The following is a 17,920-nucleotide window of genomic DNA, read 5'->3' as shown; positions in this document are numbered from 1 at the left end:
CCACGAGCAGGCTGTCACAGGCAGCCTTGTTTGCATGATTAAAACATATAAACACAAAATGAAAATTATGTATTGGTCTCCTTTTAGTAGTTGCCCATAATAATTACCATTCACATTTATGATAATTTCTCTAGCCACTTTTATTTTCTCTCTTCCTCCGTTCTTAATTATTGAAACGTGCTCTCATGTGGGATAGGAGGGACTCAAGCTATGTAGCTGAAGCTGGCCTTGAACTCTCTCTAAAAAATACTTATTTATTTATTTAGAGATAGGGCCTCACTGTGTAACACTGGGCAGCCTGGAACTCACTCTCTAATCAAGGCTGGCTTCAAACTCTCAGAGATCTGCCTACCTCTGCTTCCGAGGGCTGGGATTAAGGATTGCCCGGCTATTTTATGTGTATGAATGTTTCGCCTGTGCACCAGTTGTGTGTAGTACCCTCAGAGGCCAGAAGAGGTCATCAGAGCCCCCTGTTGCCAGACATGGCGTTGCTTCTTGGAATTGACCCTGGGTCCTCCGGAAGAGCAGTCAGTGCTCAAACTGCTGAGCCATTCTCTAGCCCAAGTGTGTTCTGATTTTCCACAGGCAGCAGACACTTATTAGACACCGTTTCAAGTAGTGATGCCCCAGCATACTAAACAGGAAGGGTCAAATACACCGTGCAGCTATTTAAAGAATGAGCTAGACTTAAATCCAGGAAGCTACAGGGCTAAATATGAGGTAAGTGGAAACACAGCTCTTTGCAGGATAATGTGTCAGAGAAGAACTCTGTTTTTGTGAGAACAGACTGCAAAACCTGTATTAGTTCATGAGCAGGGAGCATGGTGTCCAGGCTGTAATACCAACCACGTAGGTGTGTGTGTGCTGAGATAGGGGGACAGGACATCAGCTGTGCCTGAGGTGAAGGGTATTCACTTTTTCTTATGTGTCTGCTGTTTTCTAGTTTCAAATAAGAACATGTTGTTTTTATGATCTTGGGAGAGGAAATTTAATAGCTCTCTAAGGAGTCTAATGTTTGGGGCCGAATCCTTACAGACAGGCATCCAGTCTCTCTACCCAGGGCCTTGCCTGCTCCCTGGGTGGTATTTACCCCACAGAGGTCCTTTTTGCAGGAGATTTCCCAGGACCCACCACCATCTGAGCCTGCCGAGTGGGGAGAAGATTCTCCAGCCAATGGGATGTGGCCTCTGCTGATGTAGTGGTGAGATCTCTGGGTCTTTTGTGGTCTGGGGACTGAGCAAGGCAGAGAGGGTGAGAGGGTGGAGAGGGTGTTCTCTTTGATGCCCCAGAATCTGTTGGGTTTCAAAGGCTGCTGCAGGATCCCACTGGGTCCCCAGGGGACAGAGATCACAGGCGGACTATGTTGGGAGGCTGACAGTCCCAGCTGCTGAGCCCTTCCCCACTCTCAGCTTCTGAGGCATCTGCGGCCTTCCCAGAGGTTTCCTCATGTTGTGGAAAGATGCAAAAATGATTACCTCACCTCACAAGTCTGTTATGGCCAGAAGGGATGGGGAAGTGGGGGGGGGGTTGGGAGGGTTACAGTGAGATCCCCTTTTCCTGGTTTCCCGTTTCTCTCCTCCAGGAAATTCCTGCTATGTCTATTTTCACCCCATCTGCAGGTCTGACTTATTTCCTATGCATCGAGTTCTGTCTAGCAGCTAGAAACCACTTCTGCCCAGGGTGATACTGACTGACCTCACTCCAGCTTTTTATTGTCTTTAGTTTTTGAGACAGGGTCTCCTGTAGTCACTACATAGCTGTGGATAACCTTGAAGGCCTCATCTTCCTGCCTCTGCCTCCAGCTCACGAGTGTTGGGCCTACAGGCCTGAGCCAACATGCCTAGCTCAGCTGCTTTGTCTTAGAACTGTTTTTAAAGTCATCTGGCAGGCCAGCCCATTGTGCGGCCTGTAATCTCTGAAGTAGGGCTGTTGAGGTCATTGCCTCCCAGAAGGGAGCCACTGAGTAGCCCATGGCCTGGAAGGGTTCAAGGTTCCAGGGCTTGGGTAGAATGGCCTGCTCTGCTACAGTCCTGAGATACTCCAGCACCAGGAATTCATGCAGACTGAGAATGAGTCCCCCAGTCAGGTTAATACCCAGAGCTCACTCCACAGCAGCCATCGCAGAATGGATGAGGGTGACTGTCCAGAGCTGTGGCCACAGGGTGATCACCAATCTGCCTTATGTTCTTGCATGCATCCACACAGAAATGCACCTCGAGTGAATTCACTCATTAGGTCAGATCTCCAAGGATGGAATGGTCCCTGTAAACACCACCACAGACATACCCAGAGGTGTGCCTCCCCAACACCCCATGCATTTCTTAACCTCGTTGGCAATCAAAATGAACCATTACTCCATAACCTATATTAGTTACCTTTTTATTGCTGTGATAAAATACCTTGACCAAGGCAACTTATAAAAGAAAGTGTTTGCCGGGTGGTGGTTGCCCATGCCTTTAATCCCTGCACCGGGAAGGCAGTAGGTGGATCTCAGTGAGTTTGAAGGCAGCCTGGTCTACCAAGCAAGTTCTAGGACAGCCACAGTCAGAGCTGTAACACAAAGAAACCCTATCTTGAAAAACGAAATAGATAAGTAAGTAAATAAGTAAATAAATAAGTGTTCAATGTGGAACTCACAGTTTCAGAGGGTTCCTGTCCATGACCATTATGGTGGGGAGCATGGCAGCAGGCAGGCATGGTGCTGGGGCAGAAGCTGAGAGCTCATCTCTTGAATCCCAAGCACAAGGCAGAGAGAGAGAGACACCAGACATGGCAAGAGTTGCTGTGACCAGACTGTCTCCTCCCAGCAATAGAAACCCTAAGACAACTTATGTTACAAATAACTCCAAATAACGGTTCAAATATCATCATCATCATCATCATCAGTCCTCTTTCTTCTGCCTGTGGTGTACACGGACGTGAAGGTGTGCACCACCATGCCCAGCTTAGTTTATATCAAGAGTCTTTGGAAACCTTGAAGCCCTACCCACAGTGATACACCTCCTTCAGCAATGCCACACCTCCTAACCCTTCCCAAAGAGTTCCACCACCTGGAGACCAAGTATTCACACATGAACCTGTGGGGGCCACTCTCCTTCAAGCCACCAGAAGAAGGAAGGGTTTATTTGGCGTACGGTTCCAGAGGGAAAAGAGTCTGTCATGCCAGAGAAGTGTGGCGGCGAGCAACAGGCACGGTGACAGGAACTGGTTCCCGAGAGCTCACATCTTCAACCCCAGGCACAAGGCAGAGCCAACACACTGGTAATGTCACAGGGTTTTGAAACCTCAAAGATTTCCCCCAGCAAAACTTCACCTCCTAAACATACCAGTGGCACCGCCACCTGGGGATGGAGTATTTGAGCATCTGAGTCTATGTGAGCCAGTCTCATTCAAACCACCACACAGCCTGGGTTCCAACAAGCCCACTGTTCTCAATAAGCCACTTGAAAGAGACAAGTTGGGGGCTGAAGAGATGGCTCAGTGGGTAAGAGCATTGGCTGCTCTTCCAGAGGACCCAGGTTCAACCCACATCGCAGCTCACAACTGTCTGTAACTCCAAGATCTGACACCCTCACACAGACACACGTGGGAAAAATACCAATGTATATAATGACCAAATAAATAACTAAACAATACACCAATGCACATAATAAATAAATAAATAAACAAACAAGTTGATAGTGAAAAGCAGAAGCAGAAAAAGGAGATGTATTCAGTATGACCACATTAGGAACAGGGACAAAGAGGTCTTAGTGAAGGTTTCTGTGGCTGTGATAAAAACACCATGAGGGCGGGTGCTGGTGGCGCAAGCCTTTAATCCCAGCACTCGGGAGGCAGAGGCAGGCAGATCTCTGTGAGTTCGAGACCAGCCTGGTCTACAAGAGCTAGTTCCAGGACAGCCTCCAAAGCCACAGAGAAACCCTGCCTTGAAAAACCAAAAAAAAAAAAAAAAAGACCAGCAGGTTGGGCTGGAGAGATGGCTCAGAGGTTAAGAGCACTGAATGCTCTTCCAGAGGACCGGAGTTCAGTTCCCAGCAACCGTATGGTGGCTCACAACCATCTGTAATGAGATCTGGTGCCCTCTTCTGGTATGCAAGTGTGCATGCAAATAACTGTATATACAATAAATAAATAGATAAATTAAAAAAAAACACTATGAGGGAAAAGCAACTTAGGGAGGAAATTTATTTCATCTTACAGCTCTCAGGTCACACTCCATCACTGAAGGAAGTCAGGGCAGGAACTAAAAGCAGGAACCTGGAGACAGGAACTAAAGCTTTCTGGCTTTCTCAGTCTTCGTTCTTATACATCCCAGGACAAACTGCCTGGAGCTGGCACCACACACAGTGAGCTGGGCCCTCTCACATCAGTCATTAATCAAGGAAAAAAAAAAACCCTACAGACTTGCCTATACACCAATCTTTTGGATGCATTTCCTCAATTAGGAGTCCATCTTTACGCTGGATGGTTGTGGCAGAGGTGGTGCACACCTTTAATTCCAGTACTCAAGAGGCAGAGGCAGAGGCAGAGGCAGAGGCAGAGGCAGAGGCAGAGGCAGAGGCAGAGAGGCAGAGGCAGAGAGGCAGAGGCAGAGAGGCAGAGGCAGAGGCAGAGAGGCAGAGAGGCAGAGAGGCAGAGAGAGAGAGCAGAGAGGCAGAGAGGCAGAGAGGCAGAGAGAGCAGAGAGAGAGCAGAGAGGCAGAGAGAGCAGAGAGAGGCAGAGAGAGAGCAGAGGCAGAGGAGAGGCAGAGGCAGAGGCAGAGGCAGAGGCAGAGGCAGAGGCAGAGGCAGAGGCAGAGGCAGAGGCAGGGGGATCTTTGAGTTCAAGGCCAGACTAGTCTACAGAGCAAGTAAGTTCTGGGACTGCCAGGGTTATACAGAGAAACCCTGTCTTGAACCTCCCCACTCCCCCACCCCCAGCCCCTCAAACAAAAGGGAGTTCATCTTCTCAAATGACTCTAACTTGGGTCAAGGTGACATAAAACTAACCAGCACAAGATACAATGACCCTTCCCCGACAAGCCCATCTTTGTGGTCCTGAAATGAGGGCACAGTTCAAATAGAAGGCAAAAGACTTGCATAACTACGTGGCTTGGCTAAGGCATGACCTGTCACTGTCCTGGCTTCAGTCTCATCCTGTCAGGTGGTTTGACATGTTGTATGTCTCCTCTCTCCTGAGGCGAGAACTCCCTTTGGCTAGTTCCCTTTCCTTCTGCCAGTCTGAGATTCCTGCAGAAATTCCCATTTCTTTGGAATCCATTGTTTCAAATGCCTGATGGTCAGATTTTGAGACACAAGTGTCTAGAACATTCTCATTTCTGTCAGGGCACTTACACCATTATACCTTGACTGGGAAGTTTGTCAACATTGCTGCCTGGAGCACATAATCATTCATTCATTCACTCACTCACTCATTCACTTACCTCTGAATGTTTACTATGTGTCTGGCGTTGTGCTGGGCAGATACTAAAATGAAAAAGATCGGGAGGGCTCTGGAAGTGGCTCTGCTGTGAGAGCTCTTGCTGTGCAGTGTGAGGACCAGGGTTCTGATCTCTAGATCCCACATAAATGCTAGTTGGGTGTGATGGCTTACCTGTAATTCCAGCCTTGGAGGACAGAGACGGGGAACCCCAAGGCAAGGCAAGCTGTCTAGGAAGCCTAGTCCTACCGCCTACGGGAAAACTCTGGGTTCAACTGAGAGCCCTGACTTAAAGAATAAAGGGAGAAAAGGATGAAAGAGGATTCAGGACACATACACACACACACACACAAACACACATATACACACACACACAGAGAGACTCACATGCACACACACACACACACACACACACAGAGAGAGAGAGAGAGACTCACATGCACACACACACACAAACACACACACAGACACACACAGAGACTCACATGCACACACACACACACACACACACACAGAGACTCACATGCACACACACACACACAAACACACACACAGACACACACACACACAAACACACACACAGACACACACACACAGAGAGACTCTCTCACACACACACACACACACACACACACACAGAGAGAGACTCACATGCACACACACACACACAAACACACACACAGACACACACACACACAAACACACACACAGACACACACACACACAGACTCACACACACACACACACACACACACACACACACACACACACACACACCACAGAGACACATGAAAAAGGTCTGAGGTACTAGATCTGACACCATGGTGATCCAGAGACCAGGCACCTGATCTCATTTGAGTTCTGCCTTAGGAGAGTTCCAGGTAAAGTAGTAATGGCAACAGCTACCTCACACTGAGAGGCACTCCATTACACAAGTTACATTATCCTCCAGCTGTCTGAGACATCAGCTCCAGCTGTCTGGGATACCAGCTCACCTAGAGATGGCAATCCAAGGCTCCAAAAGCCTTGAGGGACCTTCCTGAAGTCACACAGCTATCAGGTCTACCAGGCTGGCATTCATCTTGTCTCACCCAGTCGGTGCCCAGGTCTGAGTCTGGGTAGGTGGCCATTCCTCCAAGTATCAACTACCAATCCCAGCCAGTGTGTCTGGAAAGTGAGTTGCCATCACCACGGCCTGCTCTGCTCTGGGAAAGTCAGCTCTGGCACTGGGGAGAGTCCAGCCCAGAGAGGGAGAGGACCCTGACCTAGGGCTTTGAAGAGCTGAGCAGACATGTAAGCAGAGGCTTCCCTTAGGCTGTGGACTCCCCAGGCACTGTCCATTGAAACAAGGCATCTGAGGATAGTTCTCCTTCCATATCTCGAAGCAGAAGCTTGGCAGAGGGACTGTGCCTCCACCCACTTGGTTTCCTGGCCTATGACGCCTCTTCCATCTGGCTCATTCATTCATGTGTTCATTCAACAGATAATTACTGAGCACCACCAACTCTCTGCCCTGCTATGGACAAGGTATGTGTACACAAGGGAGTGCAGAACTGAAGGTGGATGAGTAGGAAGAGTGAGACATTTGGTTATGGTGGTTCAAGGACCATGGGGAATGCAGAGAACAAATCCTAGGTTAGGTCTGAGGGCAGAGATCCTCCCTAGAGAGGCGGGAGTAGAGGAATATACATTAAGGAAACTTTCCAGTAGGTGGAGCTGAGTTTTGAAGGATGGGTAGGATTGAAAATGTCAAAGTGAAAACTATCCCCACTATTGCAAACAGCCTGTGCAAAGGCCTAGAGGTAGCAATGTACCATGACATCTGGAAAACCAGGGAGCAGCATGGGGACACACACTGGGGAACCAAGGTGGCTGACTGGTGTATACATTGAGCTATATATGTGGTCTGTCACACGGATCACTGTTCCACCCCTCTGGAGGCTCCAAGAGAGATGGATTTAGGTCCCAGAGTTCCCAGGAGAGTCTTGATACCCATCTTGAGGTGCAGGCCTCACTAGGGCCACACTCCCCACCCTCTATGGCTGTATCTGAGACCCTCTAAGTGCTCTGATAGCACATCTCAGGCTGGGTCAGCCAACAAGCCCAAACCTCAGGCTAGAAAGTTCAGAGGGCATTCCATCACTTAAGAGAAAAACCTGGGGTTGGAGAGATAGTGTGGCGGTTAAGAGCCCTGGCTGCTTTTCCAGAGGGCCTCAGTTCAATTCCCAGCACCCACATGGTGGCTCACAGCCATGTGTAATAGCATCTGATACCCTCTTCTGGCATACATGCAGACAGAACATTATTATTATGTATACATAATAAATAGATAAATCTTTAAAAAGAGAGAGAAACCCACAGGGCATGGTAGCACAGCCATTTAATCCCAGTGCTTGGGAGGCAGAGCAGAGGCATGAGGATCTGTGAGTCCAAGGCCAGCCTAGTCCACATAGTTAGAGCTCTAGAACAGCCAGGACTACATAGAGAAACAAAACACAAATACAAAACTCTCTTTCTCTTTCTTTCTTTCTTCCTCTCTCTCTCTCTCTCTCTCTCTCTCTCTCTCTCTCTCTCTCACACACACACACACACACACACACCCTGCACATAGGCACATACTCACACATGCATAAAGAGAGAGAACGTGTACATACCTTTAATCCCAGTACTCAGAGCAGATCTTGGTGAGCTTGAGGGCAGCCTGGTCTACGTAGCCACGGCTAACACAGTGAGACCTTATCTCAAAATAAATCAATTAAAAATAATCTTGGACTCACATCACTGAGACCACACCAAATAAAGCTTCACTGGTAGACTGCTGCCTTAATATGTATGAGCCTCCCCCAGCCAAAAGGGGAGGGGTGCTCCTTTGTTCTCCATGGCACCTGGAACAGATCTAAGACTAGAAAAATGTGGTTTAAAAACTGTTAGTCCAGCTAGGTGTGGTGGTTTACACTGTTTTTGAGACAGGGTCTCATTATGCTGCCTTGGCTGGCCTGGAGCTTGCTAGGAAGATCAGGCTGCCCTGGAACTCACCAAGTTCTGCTGGCTCTTCCTCTTTGAACACTAGGATTAAAGGTGTGTGCCACTACATATTCTAGGCATTTAGGAGGCTGAGACATGAAGATTTGCTGTCAGTTCTAGGCTGGTTCAGCTCACTCCCAATTTTATTCTACAAGTAAGGAAATCTGAAACAAGAGCTATGAGGACACCAGGTCACCCAACTGCTGGTGCCTAAAATCAGAGAAGTGGGTGTGGTTTTTCAGGACACACCCATTCGCTGGATATCAGGGCCGCCAGGGTTCTGGGGCAGCCCTAAACACCTGACGCTGGCCAGGTGGCTGCTGGAGCCATGCTAACTAGCCTGTGGTGTCCTAGCGGAGGATAGATGTTGGCCAAGTCCTCCTTCCACCACACATATTGGAAACGGAGATGTAGTGAGGAAAACACTCCCAGGCCTTTTCATTCCAGATCTGGAAGCGTTGCTTGACTGAGGGAAGGGGGGTGCTGTATAAGTGTGTGTGCATGGGCCTTTCCTGTTGGCAGGTTGCCTGAGGAGAAAGGTGGGAGAGGGAGCCAGAGGCTGGGAGCAAGCCTGGAAATTGTCGTCTGGTGTCTGCTCCTTTAGTTCTAAGCATATCCTAGCTTCAGGAGAGGGCTCCAGCAGCCACAGCACCTAGCCCTGGCACCCATAGGTGAGATACCTTTAGAAATATCTGTTGTACCATTTGGGTTCAGAGGGCATGCTTGTGACCTTGTTATTTAATGAGGCTGTCTTTTTGTTTTGTTTTTGTTTTTTGTTTTTTGTTTTGTTTTGTTTTTTTTTGTTTTTTGAGACAGAATTTCTCTGTGTAGCTTTGGAGCCTGTCCTGGCACTCGCTCTGGAGACCAGGCTGGCCTCAAACTCACAGAGATTCGCCTGCCTCTGCCTCCCGAGTGCTGGGATTAAAGGCGTGCACCACCAACGCCCGGCTAGTGAGGCTGTCTTAACCAACCCCAGAGCTTCCCTTGAAGCCCATAGTCCTCTCCAGGAGTGACATGCCACCTCTTCATCTACGTGGGAAAACACCAGCAGAAGCCTTGACTAGTTGGACAAGGGAAGCAACAGACGGGACATCTTTGCCTTGTTGGTCACTGGTCTCCTGGTGGGCAGAGCCAGCTCTGGCTTTCTCTAGCAGACCTTTGACCCTGTAAGGGTTCAGCCATGGTGTGGTGGCCGTTGTACTCTCTGTTTCAGTAGCTCTGGGAAAGGGAGTCATTTTGAACATGGGCCATAATCCAGGCTACTTGTGTAGGCTCTGAGTAGCTCTGGGATCTATGCCCAGCTCAGCCCAGGGCTGAAGCTACCAGAGCTCAAACCTCACTGTCGCAGGGGCTGGCCACATTTCTCCATTCTTTCAAAAAGAAATCTTGGCTGCTCATCCTCCTCTCCTACCCTCTGCCCTCCTCTCATCCCTGAATTTGGTGGGGCCATGGTCTATACCACAGACCATGACACTTAACATGGCAAAAGAGAAGCCCCCTAACTCAACACACACACACACACACACACACACACACACACACACACACACACCCCTCTGCCAAATGCCCTACAGAGACTTGCATCTGAGTGCCTTGGTGTACAGACATCGTGGGAGGCAGAGACAGACAGATGGATAGACAGGGGCTGCTCCTCTGGGACTTGGCTCGTGCAGTTTTCAGACAAAGCATATGTTACTGCCTCCTCCCCTGACATTCCTGGAACAGCTTCCAGGCAGCAATCTCCAATCCAGGGGATCATGGGAGGTGGCTGCAGATGCTAAAGAGAGCCATTTTCCTGGTCCCTTTTCTGTCCTTGGGGTTCAGGACAGAACTGGATCATGATGACAGTCTCCCCCCCCCCCCGCAGGCCTGGCACACACAACACAGGAGGGGTAACAGCTGAAAAAGCAGATCCACTTTATTTACAATGATCAGTAGATGACATAGATCTTTGGGTTTTGATGGCCTTGTGGAGATACCTGGGCAGGGGCTCCCTTACCCTCTGTCTTAATACCTGTTCCTCCCTCATTCTGCATGTAAGTGTAGCTATGGTCAGTACCTGCTTGCCCTGAAAGCCTTGCTTGTTTGGGGCATGTGTCCTTACCTCCTTTGGAGGTTCCGTCATGGTCCAGGATGCAGGGTAGACCAGTTATCTGTCTGCAGAGAGGGAATGAGTGGAGCCCTGAAAGAATGTCAAGGCAGAGGCTTGGAAAACTGCCTAGTGCTGGGCTGTTAGACTGTCCCACTCTGTTCTTTGCACGTAGACAGGACCATCCCTGTCCCTTTCACAGGCAGAACAGTGAAGTGTGAGGAGTCTTCCAACAAACGGTAAAGGGTAGGACCAAGAATTCCTCCCTGTGTGTGTGGTCCCAGGTGGGGGAGTCCTCAGTGGGGCTCATCTCAGTTCTCCCCACCTATTCCGTTCTCTTCCTTATCTGAAATCTCTCCAGGGTGGTTCTTATCACAGGGAATAAGACCAAGGACAGGGCCATCACTCCTCCCCTAGATGAGGTCCGGGGTTCAAACCCACCCTCCAGGGTTTCCGCAAATATTTCCCCTTTTCTCCTGAGATGCTGTTTTGGAAGAGAGCAAGTTAGTCTGTAGGCAGAGACCTGGCATAAAGCATGGGGGCAATTCCACAGTGGAGGACCAGGGAAACTCCCAGTGTGGGGAGATGTGGACTCCCCTCCACCCCTAATAATCAAGGGCATATCCGGCTTCACCCTGAGCCAGAATGAGGAGCAAGGCGACCACTACGGACACCGCGAGGGTGGCAGGCCAGGGACCAGGAGGGCTGAAGCGGGCAGGACCGGTTTTGTGTCCTGGTCAGTCTGCTGGGCCGGGTCTAGGGCCCGAGTCCTAGCCCTGCGCTCTCAGCGCGCCTGGCCCGCCCGCTCCCTGGAGCTGGCCTTCCAGCGGCGGGGCTGCGCGGGTGGCGGAGGCGCCGCGGCGCTCCGCAGGCTGCACGTCCTCAGCTCCCGGGTCAGGCTCAGCACCTCGGGCCGCTCGTGCTGCAGGGCTCCTCCCTCGCTGTCCCGGGAGTCCTCCTCCTCCGCACCCTCTTCCTCCTCGTCCTCCTCCTGGATGCTGCTGAGACGCGGAGCCCCGCGGCCGCGCTCGCCCGGCGGAGGCCGGTAGGCGCACTTGGCGTTGAGCAGGCGGCGCAATGGGGCGCGGGGTACCGAGGCGGCGGCGCCCCCCGCGCGGAGGTGCTGCTGGCGCACGTGGCGCGCGTCGCTCTGCCGCTGCAGCCGCTTGAAGTCGCTGAAGGCCGCCAGCGCGGTCTGGCGGAGCAGGCGGGCCAGGGAGCGCGCCTTGTGAGCCCGCGCCAGCAGCACGGCGTGGCAGCGCAGCACCACGGCCTTGTGGCGCGCCTGGTGGCGATAGACCCAGGCGAAGACGCGCGGGTGGCGCCCGTCCGCCGCGCAGTAGGTGATGCGCGGCAGCAGGTAGGCGTGCGCCGGCCTGCGACCCCCCGAGCCCCCGGCGCCGCGCTCGCTCGGCTGCATGCGGATGCCGTGCGGGCCCAGCGTCAGTTTCATCTTCGTGCCCCCTCCCGGCCCGCAGCGAGCCCAGATCCTGCCCACCGCGTCGTCGGTGCAGCCGTCGCCCTTGGCGTGCAGGGTGACGGCGTTGCCCAGGTACCACACGGTGTAGGTGGGGTCCTCCTTGTTAAGCTCCACTTTCTGGCGCCGGCTGCGGAACACGCGGCCCAGACGCTCCAGGGGCCAGTCCGGTAGCAGGTCCGGGCAGGAGCGCAGGAAGCTGGAGAGCAGCGACGTGTAGGCGAGCCCGGGGCTCAGGCTCTTCGCCTTGCGCTTGGCCTCGTCCTCCACTAGCACGAATTTGTTCCGTCTCCAGGGCAGCATCGCGGCGGCCCGGAGGGCGGGGAGCGCAGGGAGCTCACCCGCGTCCTGGGGAGGCCAAAGGCGCTCAGAAGCCCACCGCCCAGGACTCACAACAAGCTGGGTGGAGGCCGGAGGAGGTAGTCGTTGCGTGATGCCCCGTGTCCGGCAGGGCTGGCTTCGCAGACGCCCGGTGCCCAGTTGGGCTGGCCGCGAGATGCCCGTGTGGCGGCTGATCAGCCTGGAACAGCTTACCCCAGGAATGACTCCGGCCGTCTGGGAAGCAAGGAGGGACAGGGGTCTAGAGCAATGGAAGTCCCCCTGGTCCGAATATGGGTGGGGATCGCCACGGTCCCCGCCGCCGAATTGGCGGCAGGGACGTCTCTGGAGCAGGGGCTGGTGGTAGCCGGATGAGGTGGACCAAGCCCACGGCTGCGGTGGGAACTCCTTCAGGCGTTGCGGCTCCACCTCCCTGGGCTGCCTACATCACCGGGCGGGACCGCTAGCTCTCTTGTCCCCTCCCTTTCTCTCCCCCTTCCCCCCACGCACGCAGACTCAAGCTTCCCAAGACCCAGCACCGGCGCGCTGGAACTGTTTTGAGCTTTATCTTTGGAAGGATGAAGAGCAGAGGGGCAGCTAAGGACTGGGAATCCCCCAAAACACTGCGGAGGGATTTACGCATGCAAATTTCTTCAGCCTCACTCGTGGGCTCCAGGCTCCCAGGGAGAGCCCCTCCTCTTTCTAGGATTCCTGCCTGCTGCCCCTCATCCACAGAGCGTCCCTACCCCCATCTCGGAGAGCGGAGATTTGGGGATGGGTTCCTGCTGGGGCCGGTCTGGTGCCCTTTGCCTCTTCTCTGCACAGCACAAAGCCAGCTGAGGTGGCCTCACAGTGCAGTGGAAAAGTACTGTCGTTGGTGAAGCTTTCTCCCAGGTTCCTCCAAGGTCGTGGGCCAGGCTGCTTCCCCTGAGCTGAGGGGACTGATCATACCACAATACCAGCGACTGGTGGTCAGGACAGGGGCAAGGAGAAGAATTTGGGGGGTGGGGAGGGGTTTTCCGAGCAGGTCTGAGTTTGTGGGAATTGCAGCAGTAAAGCTCTTCCATTGGTCAAAGTGCAGCCTCCTGCTCTCTGAAGATTAAACAGATAATGCCCTATCTGCTGAGATGCTTTCTGAGTTCCCAGGTGTTCAGCATTCACTATCTCTTCAAATCCTCTAGACAGACAGTCCAGGGTCACAAGGTTGTAAGGAGATGGGTCCATTCCGACTCCAGTGACACCAGAGCTGGCCCTCCACCCACCCGCTTCCCTCCAACCTTTGTCCCTCTGCTGCATAGAGTCCAGACACTCAGCTCCATCCCCTGGGGAGTGACTGGTGTTTACTGGGGAGGTGGTTTAGAGTACTGAAAAACAGCCCTACTGGGCAAAACAGATATTCCCTTTCTCTAAGTTAAGCCCCAGGCTCCCAGAATTCCCGGACTGCTCTCCTGTGGGCCCAATGCCTTAAGGCTTCCTACTGTCAACACCTGTTCTTTAATTGAGTCCAGGGACTTGTCATATGGAAGTACCTGCCAGGTCAGGAAAGACCTCCAGGCTGATCCTGGCTGAGTTCAAAACCAAGCCAAACTCCCTGACAAAACTGTGTTCTCATTTGGGGATAGCAAGTAGGAATGGTGGGTGACGGGCCTCAGAATTCCTGGAAGAATATATATATATATATATATATATATATATATATATATATATATATGAGTAGGGCGTGGTGGTACACACCTGTAGTCCCAGCACTGGGGAGGCAGAGGCAGGCAGGCTCATTTCTGTGAGTTCAAAGCCAGCATGGTCTACATAGTGAGATCCTGCCTCGGAGAGGGGGTGTGGTGGTTGGGGAGGGGGGAAGAAGAAAAGAAAAAAGGATGTCCCGGGTATCCTCTGCCTTTTGTCCAGCAGCTCCCACTAGCAGAGAATTTAAGACAGGTTGTACCTGGAGAGCCCCCATTCCATTCCCAGCCTGGTTCACTTTCCTTTATGCTGGGTGTGGCTTCTGTTCCCATCACCTTTAAAAATATTCTAGGATGTGCCCATCTGGGACCATTCGAAAACACAGCAAATGCAATGCTGAAAAAATTGAAAAGATTTTATTTAATTATGTGTATTTGTGTGTGTGTGTGTGGGGGTGCATGTGTCCTTGGATGCAGTGCTTCTGGAGGCCTGAGGAGGACCTCAGATCCCCTGGAACTTGAGTGACAGGTGATTCTAAGTGACCCAAGGTTGGAGCTGGGAACTAAATCTGCGTCTTCTGCCAGAGCAGTGTATGCTCTTAACCACTAAGCCATCTTTCCATTTAGCAAGTAACATTTGGCATTGCCAATTATTCTATTAATACTTGCTAATCCTGTCCATATGGACAGCAACTCTTCCAGCCTCCCTACTTGGCCCTGTCTCCCCAGGCTCCTCTGCACAATGCCTGGGTTCTCCCCTGTCCTTCCAGGCCCCTCCTTAGACCCTTACAATGCTCAGTGATCTTAAATATGCTGCAGTTCTCTCTCTAAACTCTTGGTTGTGGAAGAGTCAGCTGCCTCAGACACATCCCCATGTCCATTCACGTGCAAGGACAAGCCAGTAACGAAAGCAGAGCTTGGGGCTTCCAGAAGCTTCTGTTTCAGGGAAGAGCTCCCAGCCTCAACACTGCTTCACAGCTTCATGGCTTCACAGACAGGTGTGCAGTCAGCCCTGTCTAGCTTAGTTTTTATTCCTCTCGAGCGTGTGTGTGTGTGTGTGTGTGTGTGTGTGTGTGTGTGTGTGTGTGTGTTCCTATATTTCTTTTAAAAGTCAAATTGTTCGAATGCATTCAGGAGGCAGAGGCAGGCAGCTCTCTGTGAGCTCGAAGCTAGTCTGGTCTACAGAGCGAGTTCCAGGACAGACTCCAAAGCTGCAGAGAAACCCTGTCTCAAAAAAAAAAAAAAAAAACACAAAACAAAAATAGTCAAATTGTTGGTATATAAGTGGCACAATAGTAATAATAACAATAATAATAATAATAATAATAATAATAATAATAATAATAACAAATCTCTCAACCCACCCTTAGTCTCAATTCCAAAGACAGCCGTTTTCATTCATTTCAATTGTTATTTTGTTATGCATGCCCATATTACTTGCACACACACACATAGGGGAGGGAGAAGCCAGAGGGAGACTAGACATTAGGTGTCTGTCCTGCTCTATCATCTTCCATCTTATTTCTTTGAGGCAGGGTCTCTCATTGAACCGGGAGCTGGGCAGGCAGCAAAAGCCCCAGGGACAAGATCCTCCTGTCTCTGACCACCGTAGCATGTGGGTTTATAGATACCTGCTCAGCCATGCCCACCTTTTTAAAAAATTATTTATTAATTTTTGGGTTTTTTTGTTTTGTTTTGTTTTTTTTGTTTGTTTGTTTTTTGAGACAGGGTTTCTCTGTGTAGCTTTGGAGCCTATCCTGGCACTCGCTCTGGAGACCATGCTGGCCTCGAACTCACAGAGATCCGCCTGTCTCTGCCTCCCAAGTGCTGGGATTAAAGGCGTACGCCACCAATGCCTGGCTAGGTGTCTGGTTTCTGCCCTGTTTGAGTTCCTGTCCTGACTGCCTTCAGTGATGGGCTACGGGTGCAGAAGGGCAACCCTAATAATAGCAATAATAACCCAAACATATACTGGGTCTCACTATCTATCCCTGATTGACCTGGATATCTTTATATATACCAGGCTGGCCTTGAACTTACAGAGATCTACCTGTGTCCTAAAATCTGGTATTAAAGGCATGTGCCATCATGACTAATGACTTCCATTTCTAAATAACATTTCTAACTTAGACTATGCTGTTTTAAAATCATTATTTACCACATCCACTTTTCAGTAGGTGATTTGATAAGATTAGTGTTCTTTACCTCTCTCTGTTACGATAAATCTTTCTGCCAAAGCCACCGAGCCCCACCGCCATGCGTACACTTTATGCCACCCGAGTTAGGGCCTAAATTAATACACAGAGAGGCTTGTATTAGGTTTAAATGCTGCTTGGCCAATGACTAGGATTCCTCATCTCTTAGCTCAGTCTTAATTATCATAAACCTATATATTTTATAAGACTTATCTTATAGAGGATGCCTTTCACTGGCACCCTCTCTTAATGGTGGCTCACATGGCGCCACTGGAGGAGGAAGGGGATAAAGGGACACTTCCTGTTTCCTTTGCTTAAATATGAGTCTCCTTGCTAAGTCACTTCCTGCCTGGATCACCACTTCTCTACTACATTTCCCAGAATCCTCTTTGACTCCTAGTCCTGTCTAACTTGCTGTCTCATTGGCCAAACAAGTACTTTATTCAATAATCAATAAGATGAACATACACAGTACATTCCCCATCCTCTCTCTCTCTCTCTCTCTCTCTCTCTCTCTCTCTCTCTCTGTCTCTCTGTCTCTCTGTCTCTCTCTCTGTGTGTGTGTGTGTGTGTGTGTGTGTGTGTCCCAGCACAGGTGAGGGTGCATGTGTGTGTGTAGAGGCCAGAGGATAATCCTTTTCAGGAACTTTCCATCTTATTTATTAATTAATTTGCTTAGATAGGGTCTCGCTATTTAAACTAGGTTGACCTGGAACTCATAGCCATCCTCCTGCCTCTGTCTCTCAACTTCTGGGATTAAAGCCACCAACCCTGGCTTGTGTTTATTTTTGAGACAGGGCCTCTGTATGGGCTGGAGCTCACTCTAGGCTGGCTGAACAGTGAGCCTCAGGGGTCCTTCTGGCTTCCCTTCCTTTTCCCATGGCTGTATTATAATAAGCAATTGCTGCAGTGCCTGGCTCCTTTGTGTGGGTTCTAGGGATGGAAGTGAGGTCTCCTACGGGTTACTGTGAAAGCATTTTGCAGACTGAGCTATCTCTTCAGCCCCTGCCTTATAGTAGTTAGAACATTTGGTTGTGTTGTATGTACCAGTAGTTAGTGTTTAATGGTTATTAGGTAAATAATGCTCAAAGTTGAGTCTCAGTGTGTGCACCCATGCTCTCTCCCTTGTTCGACAATTTTGTGGATTTGTTTTGTTTTGAGACAGGGTTTCTCTGTGCAACATCCCTGGCTGTCCTGGAATTCACTCCGTAGGCCAGGCTGGCTTCAAATTCACAGAGATTTGCTTGTCTCTTGCCTTTCGAGTGTTGGAATTAAAGATGTGGGCATTGGATTCCCTGGAACTGGAGTTACAGATGGTTGTGAGCCCCATGTGCTGGAAGCTTAACCCAGGTCCTCTGCAAGAGCAGCCAGTGCTTTAGTCAGGGGTGATGGCATATATCTTTAATCCCAACATTGGGGAGGTAGAACCAGGTGGATCTCTGTGAGTTCAAGGCCATCCTGGTCTACAGAGTGAGTTCCAGGACAGCCAGGGCTTCACAGAGAAACCCTTCTCAACAAAACAAAACAAAAACTAAAAGCAAAAGCAACAAAAAGCAGCCAGTGCTCTTAACCACTGAGCCCCTTGAGGTATATTTTGAAACTTACCACATTGTCGTCCCCCCCCCCCCACACACACACCTGTTTTTTTGAGTCAGGGACTCACTATGTAACTTTGGCTGTCCTGGAACTCACTATGTAGACCAGGATGGACTTGAATTCA

General features: G+C 50.7%; 1 protein-coding gene across 1 annotated transcript; it reads right to left on the bottom strand.

Annotated features, from left to right (window-relative positions):
• Window positions 1-11,315: 11,315 nt before the first annotated feature.
• Window positions 11,316-12,311, bottom strand: LOC113833873 (protein FAM43B). The gene has a single exon (XM_035439115.1). The coding sequence runs from the start codon at window positions 12,309-12,311 to the stop codon at window positions 11,316-11,318; it is 996 nt and encodes a 331-aa protein (XP_035295006.1).
• Between the last annotated feature and the right edge of the window lie 5,609 nt (window positions 12,312-17,920).

The sequence above is a fragment of the Cricetulus griseus genome, chromosome 2, assembly GCF_003668045.3.
Source record: "Cricetulus griseus strain 17A/GY chromosome 2, alternate assembly CriGri-PICRH-1.0, whole genome shotgun sequence".
Taxonomy (NCBI): Eukaryota; Metazoa; Chordata; class Mammalia; order Rodentia; family Cricetidae; genus Cricetulus; species Cricetulus griseus.
The sequence above is the reverse complement of the archived record's forward strand: the minus strand, read 5'-3'. Positions and strand labels throughout refer to the sequence as shown.